Below are 19,834 nucleotides of genomic sequence, written 5' to 3'. Positions count from 1 at the left end.
CCTGTATCTGCTCCAGCATGAGCCAGTGTTTTATGTGGTGTATAAATGTAAACACAATTTCTCATATTTCAACTTTTCAAGATGCTATAAGCCCACCACAAAAATGTTAAGTATAAATGTGATGAACTCAGGTATGACTCTGATACTCGAAGCAGGCAGTCATGATTGGCTGCAGCTCTATCTTGGTAGTAGTACCCACATGGTGGCAAACCTCTAAAGGGGGGACCGATGTTAACAAGCTCTGAGTTGGTCAATCCCTATGACTAGGAAACATAAAAACCATGCTGTAGCACCTTCATCCATACATTGCATAAAGCATCCTCTGAGTATACACTTTGAATAGACAGAGACTTTCCCTGCATTCTGAAACCAACTGGGGTTCTAGAACACAGGGAAAGATTGCTTGTAGGGATATTTCTGTCTGTAGGCTTTCCCTTGCGGATGTCCATGCCTAAGACTTAGACTTCGAGAGTGAGGCCGTGCAAGGTCAGAGGCACAGTCCCATTCTACATGATTCCCTTGCTTGTGATGCACTTGTGAAAAGGGTTTGTGACTAATAGACTGCCAATCTGACTTCCGAGTACCCTCCAAAGCTGCTGAAAAATACTACTTTGCTAAAGCTGCAAGTTTTCAGTGTTGGAGTAATGATTGAACTTGAAAAAAGCTGTGGGCTTTCCACTGCATAGTAAAATATAGATGCATTGACAGACCACCAAGTTTAAGCAATCTGTTTTTGGTTGGTGCATACGATATTCTCAGTGCTTTGGGGTTTGTGAATTAAAGGCTCTGTCATTACAGAAACAGATTATGCTAGGACTTTTAAAAACATCAATGTGTTCCATTCCTTACCTTCCAAAGAACAAATGGGTTTCTTAGGTTGAAAATTAAAATGTTGATTTTACAAAATTCCTTGGTGCTAGCCTAGGTGTTAGGCTAGACCAATTTACCTGCTGTTGGTGGCTTGGGCCTATGCCTGCTTTACACAGTGTCGTCATTGCCAACAGACGTGTATGTACACTAGGGATGGAAAGATCTCTCAATTTTGGTTCTCTCAGTTTCTTACTTTTCTAATGTTAAATTCAGTTCTCCCCATTTCTGCAGCAATCTGATTTTTTTAAAAAAATCCTCATGAAAATTCACCATTTTAGTGAGAATTTCTCCAAATAAACACCTTTTTATAAGCAGTTTTGACAAAGGCACATATTTTTGTAAGCCATTTCTCATAATATGCCTTTTTTGCATATTTTCACTCATATATTCATTTTAACCACACTTTCCCCTGATATATGCATTTTTATAAATATTGTTTAGTTGGCGAACTGCATCCCAAAATTTTAATAAATGTGTATTTTGGATGGCTGTGTTTTGGTTCTCATATTTCAGAAACTGTGAATTTGATACATTCTGCTTGAAATGCGAACTGAATCTAAATTCTCATCCATCTCTAATGTACACCCATTATTTTCTCATTCCTTAGTCATGAGCGTCTCTTTCCAGCACTAGGAAGGAGTAGGATACTAATGAGTTGCCTGCAGCCTTAGACCTGGAAAATTACAAATCAAGCATCAAACTATAAGACCGTATTATTCCCAATTACCCCATAAGTCAGGGTGCAACTTTTTTGCCCCTGAGAATGGCATGTGACAGTGGGTGGAGGCTGCATGGCAGCTGATATGTGTGGAGCCAGTGGTAGGCCTGGCTTCAACAAACAGTGTCCATAAACATACACAATTCGTGTGCATCCATGTTAATGAGGGGGGATGGTGGGGGGGATGCCCATATGCCTTTATTCTCTTATACACAGTGCTCCCATAGCCTGCTAAACAGCTTGGGGAATCACAATTGTGTTGGAAGGCATGGGGATCTCTCCCCTGCCAACGCAGCCATGCTCCACAATTGGTAGTGGTAGTGGGGATTCAGTAGAGGGGAGCAATTTGGACACCTGTAGGGGGCTGAACTGAAGGCTTTTCATGCCCACATGCACCCTGGGGCTACAATATAATACATTATTTGTGGACTATAGAAATTTTCATTATATAAAATAAGCTGTAAATTCTCAAATTTAAAATTGCCTGAACCCTTATATTCCAGCTTGATTACTAAGATCATCTGCAGGAGTGGCTTTGGTTGTTTCACAAGTTGGCAAGGCTCATTTAACATCAACACGAAATTGAGCCTTCAGTGTCATCAGCCCAGTTCTCTGGAATGTTCTGCCAACAGAGATTCAGCAGGTGCCTTCTGTTTTAACTTTTCAGCACCTGCTGAAAACCTTTCTGTTCTGTCAGGTTTATGCAGGCAATTCAGAATATGCTTCTCTTTTTTTGCAACAGTTGACCTTTGGTTTTTTTTGTGTTTAATATATTGATTCTATGGGTTTTTTTTAATGTGTTGTGAACGGCTTTGATGTTTTTAGCGAAATAGCGGTATACAAATATTTTTATAAATAGATAAACATAATCAGGTTGGAAATAATGAAACTGATCCCACAAAGTATGGCTTCATGGAGTATTGGAAACCTCACTTGGAGCTGCATCTGTCATGGCATCTAGCTCACTATGGACAGGACTGGCCTTAGGGGTGGGTGAGGGGGGCATTTGCCCAAGGTGCCAAGCTGAGGGAGGCACCATGCTGAGCTCAGTGGCTGTCTGCTAGGGTAACAAAATGCAAGTCTGTAACCTTTTTTCCAAGGTTTGGGTTCTAACTAAATAAATGATCTTCCTTCAATTAGCTTTAAAGTATGTTTCTTTTGCAGTTTCCTCTTTGAAGTATCCGTAACATAATCTTATCTCTTTAGTTCTGAAAATTTAGCAGACATGCCTTTAAAACTGTGAGATGTGTCACTTAAATACATGCACTATATACACTTGTGCTACTATTAGAAATGCAATAGCCTTACATTTAAGCATAGATGCTTTTTCTTCAAAGGTTCTGTTTAAATAATAATTACCATGACTTCGGCCTTCCTTTTTGTGGAAGTAAAATGCCATCAGACCAGAGAGAGAGAGAGAGAGAGATGAGGCTAAAAGCCTATGCACACTTTGGTGGGAGTCAAGCCCACTGACGCTGATAGGATTTACCCAAGAACCAACATTCATAGGGATGGGATGGGTTAAGTAGTGGTTTTATGTGTATGTATATATATTTCAGTGATTGCAGGCAGCCATCCCACATGCACATCACATTTGGGTTTTTTATGTACAACAGTGGCTGCAAAGTGAGATCTGCAAGAGCTAATAAAACTGCTTTTGAGCTGAAACCTAAAGCTTGCCTAATTCCTCCAGTGTCACTTCCCATAAATAGTGCTGATGCTGAGAAAACTTTGCTAAGGCTGCAAAGCAGATACATAAGCCAAGCTGAATTGTGAAGGAGATATATACATACCCGTTTGGAGATTATAACCAGATGGAAGTAAGTTCCATTCACATCAGTGAGACACTTCTATGAGGTAGCCCATGATTCAGCTCAACAGACCAGGGCATTCTGCGGCTGGCTATGGAAGATGGGAGCAGACTACTTGTATGGGCAGAGCTAGCAATTAAAGCAGGGATGGGGAACCTCTAGCCCGTGGGCCAAAGTTGGCCTGCCAGAGGTTTAAATGTGACCCGTGGGGCTGTTTCCCCAAACAGCCCCACCTGCCCCGCACCTGGCAATCATATGTGATGTCAGATGTGCAGCAGGCACGAGATATGGCTGCCAAAGCAGAATCTGGAGCCTTAAAGTGTGCTTCCAACTGTGCATTGACAAGAAAAAGCAGTCTTCAGCTCTACTGCCCATCAGCTGATGGGTAAAGCCAAAGCCTTGGGTGTTTTAAAACAGGGTGCCTAGCTCTTTACAAGCCTCGCATGGCGATTTGTAATCCTGGCTTGGGACTTCAAAGCACCCACTCACCTGACGTCATTGTGGTCAGGTGACTGACAAGTGGTTGGCCTTGTTCCCCTGTCAAATTGGGTCTGTGAGGCTAAAATCAGAGCCAAAAAGTTTCCCTACTCCTGAATTAAAGCATTGTGCTTGCACATTTCTCCCCAAATAGCCATCAGAGACCATGAACCAGGAAAGCACAGAGCTTGGAAGTAATTAGTTACACAAAAAATGAATTACTTGTAATTTATTACTTTTTTGAGGAACGAGTGGGTAATTCTTTTACGTTTTGATTGTAATAGGAGTTATTTTATTACTTTTGAGGAGTACTTGTAGTGTTTCCAGCATTACTTTGGGACATTACTGGGGGGGGGGGAGGAGCAGGAAAAGTCTTCTGCTCCTCTGATTCATGGATGAAAATCATGTGCCTCAAACTGGGCTTCCCTCATGCTCTGTGGCTGTTTAGGAGGCGACAAGGGAGGAGGTGGAGAGTGAGACGGGGTGGAGTGGAGAGAAAACAATTGTTTAAAAAATGGACGGTGGTGGAGAAAAATGGAGTAGAGGGAGAAAGGAACTGAGGGCAAGGACGTGGATGAAGGAGGAGAAGGAGGCAGCAGCAAAATGGAGATAAAGAACTGTGGAGGCGAGAGAAGATGACTTTTGTGTGTGTGTGTGTGTGTGTGAGAGAGAGAGAGAGAGAGGGAGGGAGGGAGGGAGGGAGGGAGGGAGGGAGGGAGAGAATACTGTGTTTACACTTGGTGCGCAAAGCAGCCTTCACTGCCCCCCTGGCTACTGTGCTGCATTTGCAGTGTTTTAACTTTTCTGCACCCAGGGGAAAACATTTGCTTGGGTGGGTGTGCCTTGGTGGCAGGGCAGGGTCCAGGAGGTGGTTGGGTAAGACAGATGATGCTTTCTAGCTGAATGCATGGTGTGTGTGTAGGGGGTTCATTTGGTTTGACATAAAAGATCTGAGCAGTGACCTCTGCCTCCCTCCCTCCCATGCATGCCATGAGCCAAGATGGTGGCAGAGGCTTCAGCCCCTTAGGGAAACCTCAGCCACCATCTTGGTTAAGGACAGCACTGTGCGTGCAACCACACAATAGCCAAGAAAGGTAGGTTGCAGCAAGGGAATGGCAGGGGCTCCAGAGGTCTTGGCGTGTGATCCATGGTAGCAATTCTGCAGCGAATTGTGGAAGGGGAGCGCCGGGACCCGGGGCAGGCTTGTGCCCAAGGGCCCCGGCCTGTCTGGGGCTGGCCTTGTAGGCCCATGGTCAAGGCAGGTTCTGTAATGCAGGATCCAGTTACACAGCATCCCCAATAACCAGTATAATCTCTGCTTAAATACCTCCAGTAAAAGACACCCCGCTATTGCCTGAAGTAGCATGTTCTGTTGTCGAATAACTCTTATAATTTGGGATGCTTCTCCTAATGTTTAGCTAAAATCTGCTTCCCTGCAATTTCGATTCACTGGTTCTAGTCCTGTCCTTTGGAGCAACACATAATGCCTGCTCTAACTTCTGTGACACATCTCTTCAAATATTTGAAGACTAGGGTTGCCAGGTTCATGGCCTGAGACTGATCCTGTATCTTTAGGAGAAGAGAAAGTCAGCCAAGTGCAGGTGTTCTTGCAACACTGTAATGAGAAAAACCACAAGGTGGAATTCTCCCTTCCCCCTGCACACATTTTAAAGATACAGAAGACCTCTTGGTTGCCGGCCTCCAAGAGGTCTTCTGTATCTTTAAAAGTTATGCAGGGGGAAGGGAGAATTCCACCTTGTGGTTTTTCTCATTACAGTGTTGCAAGAACACCTGCACTTGGCTGACTTTCTCTTCTCCTAAAGATACAGGATCAGTCTCAGCCATGAACCTGGCAACCCTATAATGAAGACAGTTATCAAGCCTGCCCTTAATGTTCTCTTCTCTAGGCAAAGCATACCCAAGTTTTTCAAGGGTTCCTCATAGAACTTGGTTTCCAGATACCCACCAACCTGGTCATCCTCCTCTAGACACGTGTCCTTGGAGCAATGTCACTGTCCACAAAGCAGGAACCCCTTTGTCTACCTTTATTCACAGCATAACCTTCTACATGTCTGCTCAAAAGTAAGTTCCATTGTGTTTAATGGGCCTTACTTCTAGCAAATAAATTGGATTACAGCCTTAAGTCATCCATCTTCTATAAGCTGAATGACCCAAGGTAATGTAGAATCACCATGTCAGTGATCCAGATTAAAAGAGTTGCATCACAACACCAAAGGCATGTCAGCAAACATCTGAAAAACCAAACAGAGACAGTAATCTTCTGTTTCTCCCTTTCATCTTATGTGTAGTCTCTACTTTAAGATGTGAGGCCAGAAAAGGTTGATCCAGTGTTCTAATTCCAGGGACAATTTCAAAATATTCTCCAAAAAGTATAATTAAAGCAAAACTATTAACAGTGTAATCCTATGTCAACCCAGAAGCTCATCCTACTTATTATAATAGGCCTTCCAGCACTTCCAAACTGTTGCTATTTTGGGGTGGGATTCAATCACATACTGGCAAATTCAGGTTGCACAGTTTTATAGTTGATTTGGAGGTCTTGCACAACAAACCCGTTTCCCCAAAAGATTGGACTTTTTACAGTAAGGAAAGTGACAGAGAAATGTGTGGAATAACATTTGCTTTGACACACCAACATCTAACCTCCCTGCAAACAAATCAGGATGAATGTTCATTAGATAGTCAATGTTGTCTATGTTTGCAAACAAGTTCCAAGTTTGCAAAGCCCATGCTTATCCGTGTGTTAAGTGTATTAATAAATCTGCAAATTAATCATGTTATTGCAACGAGCTCTAATGTTGTCTAATAAATCCATACTTTCAATGCTTACTTGCTTATCATAACTGACCATACATGCCAATTATTAGGCAAATGAAGCTATGGCCAAGAAAAAAGACATTGATTTAACCTGATCAGAATAAATGCCTCTTACAGGGTGGTCAAAAAGATCAGAAGGGGACAGAAATCAGTATCTTATAAGATTAATCTACGCCTCTTAATAACGGGAGCAAGCAGCTCTGCAGCTATAATGTGAGAAAGACAGTATCTGAATCCATCATGGATAGATGACCCGTGTCATAGGAATCTGCTCCAAGTTCATGGATTCTCTCTGAATTTTCATAGCACATTCATGTATTACCTTCACAAACAGGTGTGATTACCAATAGCATGTTTATGTTTTTTTAAGTAATCAGAGACTAATAAGGGTGAGGCATCATAAAACAAAACAAAAAGAACCAGCACACTTCAAGGAGGGAAAAATGAGCATGTCTCAGGTGATGACCCCACAACGTTCCCATAAAGCAGCTCCATTTCTCACTTTGTCCTAAATGAAGCTTTTAAGGCCATTGGAACAGACACAACTAAAAAAACCCACCACTACGAGGTCACTGCTATACACCATTTTACTTCAACAAGCATGTACTCCAACACCAATGGCTTAGCAAACTTCCAGAGCCTCCCCAAGAAATCTATTCATCCCATCTTTGACTCTGGCTGGTTAGCCATGATTAGCTGCTGAGCACCTCAGTTTTCCCCTTAAATTTGAGTTGCTGAACAAATGGCTATATAACCACTGGTAATGCTTTGCTCCCAGAGGCCTCCATAAAAAGAGTGTTCTTAATCATATTGGACCAGTTTATCTCATCTCGGGCATCATTTAAGCCTCTGAATGTTTCATGCAAGCTCTTCTGGATAACTGAGCATGTTCAGCGTTGACTAAGATATCCTTGTGCTCATCTTGACATGACTGGTGAAAATACTGACTATCCACAGCCATGGAAAGAGTTACTCAAATATGCCATCCAGTTATGCAAATTCTTCAGGTGATCCAGGTCTCTCTTCACTGTTGTTATTTTTAAGCAGGACTTTTACTTTTTCAAAGCTGCCCTTTCAACAAGAACCAATACTTTTGGACCAAGGAGGGTTGCTCTTCATCTCGAGATGCTTCCTTAGCATGACCCTAGGAATGCTACTTCATAGGTTTTTTTGCCATCTTTTCATGGCAGATAGGTTCATTTGCAAGTATGAACATCAGTCATGGTCTCACATCTTCTGCAGCGTACATAACAACACCAAACAAACTTGCATTCACATCTCTCCACGTGCCTGACTACATGCGTATTGTATCCACGGCCACAGCAGAGGAGGTTGCATCCATCCGGTCCCTCTGAAGTCCGATTGCATTCCCTCCCCTGTGTCCCAGGGACTCCCAGTTTGTGATCTTCAACACAGTAGTTGGGGGACCTGTTGATATACAGCAGATCTTCTTTGTGGATTGGTATCTTTCGCTGGCTTTTGTCTTTCCTACGTATCTTTTTTTTCACCCTGGCTGAAATCTGGATGCTGCTTTCATACTTCTCTTTTAAAAAACTGCCAATCTTTGCAAAGCATGACATTGTTTTCCAGCAAGTTTTCAAGGCACAAGAGCCAGATACTCCATGACAACGGCAATCCACAGACATCAGTTTTGCTACAGCCTGGAGAAAAGATTATACCAAAGAAACCCACAATCAGACACCATCCATTACTATCCGTCTCACTCATTAACTAGGAAATGACTAGGCAGACTTTCCCAAACTGTTTGAGTATCTTCCATGTGGACGTTGTCTGCTTCTCAGAAATGTCAAAAAGCTCAAAAGGGGGACATGTGTCAGTGGGAGAGAACCATGTGCACAATTACATAGAGCTCAGCTGCCTGTTTTCACTGCAACAATTCTCACGGCTGAAGAGACAAGCCCTTTTTCAAATGGAACAACAGCTTGTCTCTTCGGTTATTGGATGCATTCAGTGTAAATGAATACAGTTACAGCTGCATGTTCATTCAGCAGTACAATTCATTCAACTGTAGGCATTTTTACAGCTGAAGAGAAACACCAATATGTCACTCCTCATATTTTTAAAAATGGCACATCAGTCTGGGCAAGCACCTGAACCAGAGCGGAAGACTCCATCTGTATTATACATTTAAAGCAGTATTATACCACTTTAAACAGTCATTTCTTCCTCCATAGAATTTTGGGAACTGTAGACCTCTATTCCCTTCACAGATCTACAATTCCCAGAGTTCTCTGGGAAGAGGGATTGATGTGCTGTAGTGGTTAGAGCAGCCTTTCCCAACCAGTGTGCCTCCAGATGTTGTTGGACCACAACTCCCATCTTCCTGACCATTGGCAATGCTGGCTGAGGCTGATGGGAGTTGTGGTCCAACAACATCTGGAGGCACACTGGTTGGGAAAGGCTGGGTTAGAGTGTCAGACAGGGATCTGGAAAACCAGGTTTCAAATCCCCACACTGGGTGACATTGGGCAAGTCACGATCTCTCAGCCTAACCTACCTCACAGGGTTGTTGTGAGGATAAAATTGGGAGGGGCAGAACCATGTTCGTTTGCCACCTTGAGCTCCTTAGAGGACATGTGGGGTATAAATGTAATAAATAAATAAATAAACAAACAAGTAAATCATTCTAGGAATTGTTTCCAAACTACAGTTCCCAAGATTCTTTGGTGAAAGCCATGACTGTTTAACGTTATATAATACTGCCTGAAACGAATAGTGCAGATGGGGCCTAAGATCATGTTTCCATGATAGAGGAGCAGGTGCATGCACTTCCTCCTCTATGCTCATAACCTTCATATGAATCTTGCCGCCCTACTGAAATCTTTGCTAAACCAAGCCCCAACAAAAATCTGAAATGGCATTTCTGACAGCTAATATCTTGTGCCATCTGAACTCCTTACATGTCCTGTGCTGATCTGAGCTCAGCTTTCATGAATAAGATTTTTGGCTCTTGACTTCTGGCTTAATTTCCATTTTACACAATCCAGAGCAGTGGTACTTGATTCCTAGCCTCTAAGAGGTTTGGGGTGGGGAGGAAGAGCCTGCTTAGATGTTACACCTTCTGCAAAGAATCCCAGATCTCTAGAAACTAGAGAGTGGTGCGGTGTAGTGGTTATTTTTGGACTTGATTGTGGTGCTTGCTCTGTGACCTTGGGCCAGTCACTTGCTCTTAAGAACATAAGAAGAGCCTGCTGGATCAGGCCAGTGGCCCATCTAGTCCAGCATCCTGTTCTCACAGTGGCCAACCAGGTGCCTGGGGGAAGCCCGCAAGCAGGACCCGAGTGCAAGAACACTCTCCCCTCCTGAGGCTTCCAGCAACTGGTTCTCAGAAGCATGACTCTTAACCTAATTTACTTAACAGTTAGTTGCTGTGAGGATGAGAAGGTGGGGGGGTTATGTAGGGGAGCTACCCTGAGCTCCCTTGGATGAAGGGCAGGCTTGGATCCAGACATGCCTTCCTTCTGTTTGCAGAAAGAGTTCTAGTCCATCAGAGACTCCTAGGGAGGAAACTGGGGGTGTAGTTTTCACTCATTCCCTCCGCAACCCCAACACTGCCTCCATGCTGTTCAGGCAGGTACTCAACCTTCTGGAGCAGATGCAGGGAGAAAGAAGAATGGACTAAAATCTCTTCTCCCTGCCCCAGCCTTCTGATAATAACAAGACACTGTACATGATGAATGCACTGCCTACACCCAGGTGAATCAAGTACTTGCAGGAGGCAGGGGCACCACCATTCAGTACAACAGTGGAGGTACTGTCTCAACACATGTGGGCTTCTTTAAAAAAAACCTTCCACAGAGGAAATGTGTAATCTGCTGAAGCAGTCTTTAGCGCGTGGAGCCTGTGTGCAGAACAAAGATACAGAGGATCCTGAGGCATGGTCAAATGAGGCCTGAAACAATGGGAAGGGGCAAGAGAATTTGCCTCTCCCTCTGGCAAAGGCATTCAAAACTACTTATTACGGTGCAAGAAGCAGGGGGGAGGGGTTCTAATCCATACCAGTCTTCCAGCTTCGTTATTATGCAAGTTCATGGCTATCATTCCATTGCCATCTTTTCCCGTGGCGTTTTTGGGAGGACCATCTAAAAACCTTCTGCTCAACCACATTCCATACTGGATGTCATCAGAGCAGCCACCCCAGTGCCAGCCTTCACTGGCCGATCCGCCGTTTTGCAGCGTGATATCACAGGAGCATTCAGTCATATTCCCTGCGCTGCATGAATGAGTCACTGAATGCACAAGGCCAGCTGCTGTCACGGCAGAGATAAACGCTGTTTCTTTGGTACCTACAAGAGAGGACAAGGAAATCTCATTCAAAAAAGGTCAGCCATGTGATCATGTGGCTAGATTTAAGGGAATGGTGCCCATTCACAGCTGTCAACATGGACCATAAAGCCAGCACAAGGAAAAGAAACCTTTGGTCTCAGTCCTAGGAAAGTTCATTCCAGTTATATCCAACTGAAATCAGTAAGACAATTTAATTACACCTGATTTCAGCAGGATGTAAGAGTTTCCAGCTTGCTTTGGATTGTGGCCAATGTGTCAAGATCACATATATTAGGGCAGCCAATGTGGTGCCCTCCAGATGTTTCTAGCCCTACAACTCCCATCATCCTTGGCCATGCTGGCAGGGGCTGAAATCCAGCATCTTCTGGAGCGTCACAGGTTCCCCATTCCCTGAATTAGGGGATACAGCAGTTCATTACATTCCTTTAAATAACCTTTAACTCGTTTGCCAAGCTCTCTTCTAAAGAAAAATAATTTATTACCCCATCATTTTATGGGGATGGACCAGGTTCTGAAATAACATCACTCTTCCTTTTGGGCAGCTGAGGAACAGGTCAATCTTGGACTGGGAACAGTTCTCAGGATTGAGGCACAGGCTTTCCCCATCACTGTTTAGTGAAACCCTTTTCAAAAATTGGGCACTGCTGAGGATTGAATCATAGACCTTGCGTGTCCAAAGCTGTTGCTTGACTTCAGAACTGCAGCCAGCCTGCCATACCTAAGAGAAGCCCTTTCAAGTGTTTAACATTTCAGGCTTTTGATGTGTTCATGAGGCCCAGCATCAGTACCAGGCACGTTTGAGCAGCTGCGTAGGCCCCAGTGAATCAGCAGGATCCCCGATGCCTGCTTTGAGGTCCCTCACAACAGCTGTCTGGGAAGATGTTGTTTAAAATTTCCCTCAATGCCCCAGAGCAGGACTATATTGGACAAGTTATTGGCTAACCTGACTGAGATTGTTGGGAGTTGTAGTCCAACAACAGCTGGGGGCCCAAGGTTGAAGAACAGTGGCCTAGGCCAACTATGGCTATGACTTGAGTGCAGAAACCCATTGTAGAGTGGAGGTAGAGTGGAGGGCATGTGACAAGGAGCCACACCAGACGTATGCACCGTAAGCTCTGGGATGGTTCTGCTGATAGACTAAGTAGCAGGATACATACATGGAGTTTTTTTGAGGGGGAACTTGGCATAAAGAGGGGCAGGGAGAGGAATGGTACCCTTTTAAGATCCTACCAAGGAAAGCTAATAGTTAATAGTAACTTGTCCCATCAGTGTTCTGAGTGTGAATCTCAAGATGCATGCATGACCTTCCAGATGTTGCTGGGCTACAATTTCCATCATCCTGGATCATTGACCATGCCGGCTGGGACTGATGAGAGTTGGAAGCCAACAGCACCGGGAAGGCCACAGGTTCCCCTCTCTGTTGTAGTTTACCAACTAGCCACATTCCAGCATAGAAAGCACAGAATGATTGAAAGTAGTTGCTTTAATTCTGGGTGGGATGGGGTCCAAGGGATCCTTTCTGCCCCAAACCTGCAAAGATTTACAGTAGCCTTCCCTAACCTGGTGCTCTCCAGATATTTTGGACTACAATGCAGCCAGACTGGCCAATGGCCAGGGATAATGGAAATTGTAATCCAAAACATCTGGAGGGCACCAAGTCAGGGACGGCTGACACAGAACTTAGGAAGGGCACAAGACTTACATATCCTGAAGCATGGAATTTTCTGGAGCAAGAGGCACTGCTGCCATTCATTCACTGAGTGTGGCCCTTTTCTGTTATTACACAACCACCCTGTGGGTTGGGTAAGGCAGAGACAGTGACTTGCCCACCTTTCTTCTGTCATGGAACCGAAAGCGATGTAAATGTGGTTCCGAGGTGGTCTACCATCTAGGCATTGACCAGGTCTACATGTGCTTAGCTACAGCAAGATGGTGGTCTCATGTGCCTTCAGAACGTATCCTGGGTCTAAATGGTTTCCTCTACCCATAGAATACTTATTTCAACAGCGAGGGAAACTTAGGCTTGACACTACAGGGTGCTCCTTGGCCTCCCCACACCCTTCAAACCACAAACATGATGACAGGCTGGGAGAGAAGCTGTTCTGCCCTTTCAAGTGCAGGTTCACCTCCTCAAGCTGTTTTTTCACGTGTGTGTGCATGTGCATGTGGTGAGAGGGAAGAAGAGAGAACAGGACCCTACAACTCTCTCCCTGTGGTGAAACAGCAGGCTGTGTAAGCTGATTTGGGAATCAAAAACCACTGGTGGAAGCTGCCAAGTGTATCCCCTCCCAAAAGTAAATGCACTGCCTTCAAGTCGATCCCGACTTATGGCGACCCTATGAATAGGGTTTTCATGAGGCTGAGAGGCAGTGACTGGCCCAAGGTCACCCAGTGAGTTTCATGGCTATGTGGGGATTCGAAGCCTGGTCTCCCAGGTCGTAGTCCAACACCTTAACCACTACACCACACTGGCTCTCCAAGTATATCCAAGGCCAGCCTAATTGTCCTTCTAATACAGTGTTGTCTGCTTGGACTGGCAGGGACTCTTCAGGTTATCAAGTGGAGGAGAGGAATGGGTTAAACAGCTGCCTTTTCTCTTTTCCAATTTGCAGGCTGGCTAGGCTGATTTTTTTAAAGCAAAAATATGGAGGAAAGAAACATGGAAGTTTGGGTAAAGTGTAGTTTAAGCTTAAGTGTCGCTCGGAACTCTCCCCGAGTAATGAATTCTTAGCTGCTGCTGCCAGCTGCTGTTACCTTAAGATCCAGAAACTATCAAGGAGTAGCATGTTCAGGATCATACAAAGCTGCCTTATCTCAAATCAGACCATTGGTCCATCTAATCAAGTACTGTCTACCCTCAACTGGCAGCAGCTCTTGGGAGTTTTAGACAGAGGTCTTTTCCATCCCCAGCCGGAGATGGCGAGGACTGAACCAGGGACCTTCTGCATGGCAGCCATGTGCTCTGTGACTGAGCTACCTGCAGCTGTTTTATTCCTCAACTGAAACCCCAGCAGGCTCCTATGAGAAGGGGCATGGTGCGGCTGGGATTCTGCACATGCCTCAGAGACAAAGAAACTGTGTGGCTCAAGCCTGTGATTTTTTTTTTTTTCTGCCAAAAAACATACCGCTGCTTAGCTCATAGCCAAAGATGGAGAAGGCAGGAGCCACAGAGATGGGTGAAGGGTTGGAAGCTGTAGCAGCCGTATCCGGTGAGAGGAGGCAGTTCCAGCGCTCATGTTTGAACTGGCTCTGGCATTCCTCAAGGCCCAGGCGTGCTCCTTCTTGGATGCTAGGCAGGAGGTAGGGTTTCTTCTTGCACAGGTCCTTTTGATGACCATTCAGTGGCAGGTTCGCACAACCCAGTTTCTCCGGAACACCAATGGAGGCAATGCCCAACCACCTGCAAAAGCAGCCCCTGGGGTGAGATGCAAGTACCAGATATTTCATTTTACACTGACAATATAGAGAGGCCACAACAGGCAAGTAGAGCCATAGACCAGTGACAAGAAATGAAAACACACACTACTGTCAAACCACGGGGAGAGTCAAAGGACACAACTTCATGGAAGACACCATAGCAGAGATGGCCAAGGTGGTGCCATTTGGATGTTGTTGGACTACAGTGCCCATCATCCCTCCCCATTGGCCACGCTGGCCAAGAAAGATGGGAGTTGTACTCTACAACAACTGGAGGGCACCATGTTGACTACTCTGCCTTACAGATAATATTGACAGCCTTCCTACTGCTCAGTGGAAGCAATTGTAGGAAGATCTGGGCAGAGCTTGGAAAAGTTACTTTTTTGAACTACAACTTCCATCAGCCCCAGTCAGCATGGTCACTGGATTGGGCTGGTGGGAGTTATAGTTCAAAAAAGTAACTTTATTATTATTATTATTTTAAAAAGTGCCCTTTTTATCTTCATTGGGTCACTTGTGAAAGCAAGATAAGGTGCTTCCAAATGGCATACTCCCCAGCAGTTGTAATAGGTCAGGGAGCCCTGAAATAAGGCAATCAAGTAGGGCTGGAGAGGAGTAGATGGGGTTAGCGCCGGATGTGGGGCAGAGCAAGTCTGTTGCTGAGATGATTCTGCAGGCTGGGTCATTATCTCTCTCACACCCAGAGGCCTAAGTTTGACAGCTATGCAGAGCCAGTCACCTGTCAATCACATGGCATCACAAAGACATCGAGTGACCCAGTTTTTACTTTCACAGTTTGTCTTTCAGCTCAGCTGCATGTTTACCTGCTTCACATCTGATGTCATATATGACCTCAGGGGTAGGACAGGTGGGCTGAGCCAAAATGGCCTCACAGGCCAAATGGGAATGGGGGTGTCTGGCTGACCTAATTGGGCCCACTCCAGTGCTGTGCTAGTCCATCTGAATTGGCAGAAGTCAGAAAGGGGGTTGGAACCATGCATCTGACACCTTCAAAGCCCTTTTACTGGGAAAAAAACCAGAAAAAATAAAAGACACTTTTAAAACTCATTGTATATTCAGAACAATTGGGCTTTTCCTTTTGATGTACTGATACAGGAGAATTCAAACATCACTCTTGGAGTCGCTTGGGAAAATACAGGATTTTAAACAGCAAGACACTTCACAACTTTTAATAAAAAATGTACAAAGTTACCACTACATGATTATAACAGCCTGAACCACACCTGCCGTTAATACATTCCCATAAACATCCCAGGCCTATTCTGACATAACATTTGACATTTATGAGTTGTTATTGCATTTTTTAAAAAAGGCAGGATTCCATGAGTAGGATTCTAGATTTTGGATCCTGAGCACAGAATTATCACTGAGAATATGAAAGGAATAGAATCATTTCACAGAATCGGTTTGAAAATACAGCCTATGAGAACCAACTAAGAGGATCAGACCAAAAGCCTATCTAATCGAGCATTCTCTTTTCAACCAGATGCCTATCGGTAGCTCACAAGCAAGAGATCACACTGCTGTTCCCCAGGGACTGGTTTGCTGAATCTCCTATAATTGGAGATTCTCCCATCCATCTCCATCTGCTTCACTGGATGACCCTGGATTCTGGTACTACAGAAGGAGAAAGAAAAGCTTCTCAATCCACTTTCTTCACATCATGCTTAATTGTATACATTCTGTCATGCCCCCCTCTTTACTCACTTTCCCCCCTCTAAACTGAAAAGCTAAACTAAGGCCACATTCACACCATACATTTATTCCACTATTATTCCACTTTAAACAGTCATGACTTCCCCCAAAGAATCCTGGGAAGTGCAGTTTGTGAAGGATGCTGAGAGTTGTTAGGAGACCACTAATCCCCTCACAGAGCTACAATTCCCAGAGTCCTCTGGGAAGAGGCCGAGGGGCTGACTGTTAAACCATTCTGGGAATTGTAGCTCTGTGAGAATAGGGGTCTCCTAAGAACTCTCAGCACCCTTCACAAACTACACTTCCCAAGATTCTTTGGGGGAAGCCATGACTGGTGAAGTGGAACAATAGTGGAATAAATGTATGGTGTGAATATGGCCGTAGAATATTATAACAGATGGCCTTTCATTTCATTAAAGTCAGCATATGAATGAACATTCCCTTCAATGCACTATAACTTTGTAATCAGAATGGTTAAAGGACCAATTTCCTCATCTGTGTTGTTGTATACAGAGGTGATCTTTAGTCACAGTAATGCTGGTGAGGCAGTTATAACACAATTAATCTGGAATAACAGAGGTGCAGCCCAGCTGCATGTAAGACTATCTCCACAGAGGAGCCCTCAAACTGCCTTTGAGGTTCCAGAAGTTTTAACAAAGTTTTTAATGGATTTGAACATTCTAGCCAATTAAGGTTTGAGGTTCTTGTCACACAATAATAAAATATAAAATAAAATAAATGTGAAATTTGCTTCCATGATTTGTGAATGTTGTTAATGCTTTGAAATTCCACGTTCTAGGATACTTTATTCATCTGTAAGGCTGAAATAAGCTTTCTCTTTTGCTTTGTTTGGAATGTTTTGTTATTTAATGCAAAATCTATGCGGGTGAATATATACATTTAATATCTCTTTCATTATATATGACATTTATTCAGGGCAGTATCACCAGTCCAGTAGTGCAACAGAAACTTTAAAAAGGCATGTTAAGAGCATTTTCACGTGAGATTTACATTGCCTTTGAGGTTCTCTCAAGAAGAGAACAGAATTCCCTTAACTTTTCAAAAGTCTCCTCAGAAGAAAGTGGCTCATGTTTTAAATCAATATAAATGGCGATGCATGTGGCCCTTGGAGTTTTACTAATGCGACAGCATCAGTTACGAGAATGAGCATTCTGACCATGGGTGCGAAAGGTTTCAGTGTCGCATTACAATCCACTGAAACGCTTTAAATGCCACTGGTAGCGTTTCATTAAAAACAGTAACAACGTGGTTTGTGGGTTGTTGCTCAACTGCATTTCATAACGCGTGGAAATGCAAAAGACGGTTTTTGTGTGGTGCGGGAAAACGCCCCAACCCTGAATCCAAGGCAAGAGATGAGGTGCCCGATGCTCCCTTCCCTAGAGCAGGTTGGAAGAGCTAGGTAGATCCCAGGGAGGTGTTCCCACGCCGCCCGGCTCCCACTTGTGTTCCCCTCTACTCACATCCAGTTGCCGTGGGCGCCACAGGGGCAGAGTTCCAAGAGCAACGCGGTCCACAGCACCCAGAGGCGAGGTAGTCCAAAGGGCGCCCCTTTCTCCATAGCCAACGCATTGAGTTCTCTTGGGAGTCGGAGCGCCTACCGCTCTTCCTCTCTGCTCCTGCCGAGACACTCCCTGGCTTCAAAATCGTCTGTTTTGAAGAGGTGGCGCCTTAAAACCCTTTCCCCTTTAGGGACCCGCCGCTGTCGGCTCCGCTCATGCAGATCACCAGCGAGGGTACCTAGATCCGGTGATGATCCAGCGGCTGGACCGAACAGGGAAAGCGGTGTGTGTGTGTGTGTGTGTGTGTGTGTGTGGATGGGAGGAGGGAGAGAGAGCAGCGTCCCATTCAAAGGTGAGGAAAGTTCTGATGACTTTTCTCGCTTCTTTCAACTTCCGCTTCTTCTGCCCCCTGCCACCCGCTTCATTGGCTAAGGGCAGATAATAAATATTAAACATTGTTCTTATTGCCTTGGGCGGGGCGTCGAGGACTCTGAAGCCGTCGCCAGCTCGTGGTCTCCCTTTACGTGCGTTCATAGTCATGTAAAAATGTGGTTTTGTCTGGTCTATGTGCAGTCAAGTAAATCAACCAGCCCTCCACAAAAGTAAGTTTGCGTCGAAATTAAGAAAGCAAGAAACCGAACTACTTTGGATTTGATAATGCCTTGTGAAAAACGTTTATTTGAATTTCTTCGCTATCTGTTCACCCTGTTTCATTTTACTATGAATTCTCCTCATGCCACATGAGATTACTGAATAATCTTCTGGAATGTGATCGTAACTAGTTAAAGTTTGGAATTTTAGAAACGGTTTATATATCAATATGTAATAGATCACGGGTGGTGGGAAACCCTTTTTAGTCCACAGGCCACATTCCCTTCTGGACAATTGTCGAGGGACTACATGCCCCTGGCAAGCTGGACCAGAGGCAAAAGGGGGCAGAGCAATAAAAGTGAATTATACAGCCACAAGAGTGGCTGTATACTATAGACAGTGTGGATTTTTCACATTCCGCAATGTTAAATTGAGAATACCCCCATGCCATTCTGATGCTTCCCATAAGCTCATTTCAAAACAAAACCTTACAAAACTTATAGTCCTGAACTCAGGAACGCTTGCTTAACAACCCTCTCAATTTTCTTGGCAATACACAAAACAGTCAGAGTGAATAGATAGTTCAAAGTCTAAAAAGAGAAATAAAAACCCCAGAGCCCTTTTGGACTTTTTTCTCTGAGAGTTCTCATAATCTGTTGAAATTAATTAAAAATCAGCCATGTTCACAGAGGATCTGTAATCCTGTTACTGACCTTGCCTCATACTCTGAAATTCATCTTCTGCAGTTTAAAAGTTAAAAAAATGCCTGGCTGATTTTTAATTAATTTAAGAAATTTTGCATTGAACTGAATGATAATGTTGGGCTTGCTCAGTAAGAGCCAACTGTCAGTGTTCTAAACGCCAGACTCACAGCTGCTTTGCTTGCCTAATCAGGGGGCCTAACCCACACCAGACTTTGATTTTACATGAGACAGTCATGGCTTCCTTCAGAGAATCCTGGAAAGTGTAGTTTGTGAAGGGTGCTGAGAGGAGACTGCTATTCTCCTGACAGAGGTCCAGTGCCAGAGTGGTTTAACAGTCAGTCACTCTGATTGAAGGTCTGTGCGGGGAACAGGGCATCTCCTAGCAGCTCTCAGCACCTTTCACTAACTACACTTCCCAGGATTCTTTGGGAGAAGCCATGGCTGTCTAAAGTGAAATAAAGGCCTGGTGTGGATGTGGCCAGGGACAGTTTTAGTTTAAATTTGGGTGGGCGGCTACATGTGTCTGCTGTAGAATAAAAAGATGGGGGAAACCCTGAAAAGCAATGATACTGTTCACAGTGTTTTCCTTTTGGAAAGGAAAGGGGCTTCCCCTCTTCCCAGTGCCCACCCATCCAATCTCCTCCCCTGCCCCTCCCCCAGGTCAGTGTTGGACTACGACCTGGGAGACCAGGGTTCTAATCCCCACACAGCCATGAAGCTCACTGGGTGACCTTGGGCCAGTCACTGCCTCTCAGCCTCAGAGGAAGGCAATGGTAAAGCCACCTCTGAATATCATTTACCATGAAAACACTATTCATAGGGTTGCCATAAGTTGGGATCGACTTGAAGGCAGTCCATTTCCAT

At 44.5% G+C, this 19,834-nt stretch overlaps 1 protein-coding gene across 2 annotated transcripts; it reads right to left on the bottom strand.

Moving 5' to 3' along the window:
* Positions 1-7,069: 7,069 nt before the first annotated feature.
* WNT16 (Wnt family member 16) lies at positions 7,070-18,022 on the bottom strand. Of its 2 annotated transcripts, none has more exons than XM_061637850.1 (4): positions 17,637-18,022; positions 14,148-14,437; positions 10,735-11,021; positions 7,070-8,375 (listed from the first exon to the last, which is right to left on the bottom strand). In XM_061637850.1, the coding sequence occupies exons 1-4, from the start codon at positions 17,732-17,734 to the stop codon at positions 7,911-7,913; spliced, it is 1,140 nt and encodes a 379-aa protein (XP_061493834.1). In that variant the 5' UTR covers positions 17,735-18,022; the 3' UTR covers positions 7,070-7,910. The 2 variants fall into 2 exon arrangements, with proteins under 2 accessions (XP_061493834.1, XP_061493835.1); XM_061637851.1 differs by having other exon boundaries at positions 14,148-14,422.
* Between the last annotated feature and the right edge of the window lie 1,812 nt (positions 18,023-19,834).

This window comes from Rhineura floridana, chromosome 8 (assembly GCF_030035675.1).
Source record: "Rhineura floridana isolate rRhiFlo1 chromosome 8, rRhiFlo1.hap2, whole genome shotgun sequence".
In the NCBI taxonomy this organism is placed as follows: domain Eukaryota; kingdom Metazoa; phylum Chordata; class Lepidosauria; order Squamata; family Rhineuridae; genus Rhineura; species Rhineura floridana.
Note: the sequence above shows the minus strand (reverse complement) of the source record. Positions and strands in the feature narration are given on the sequence as shown.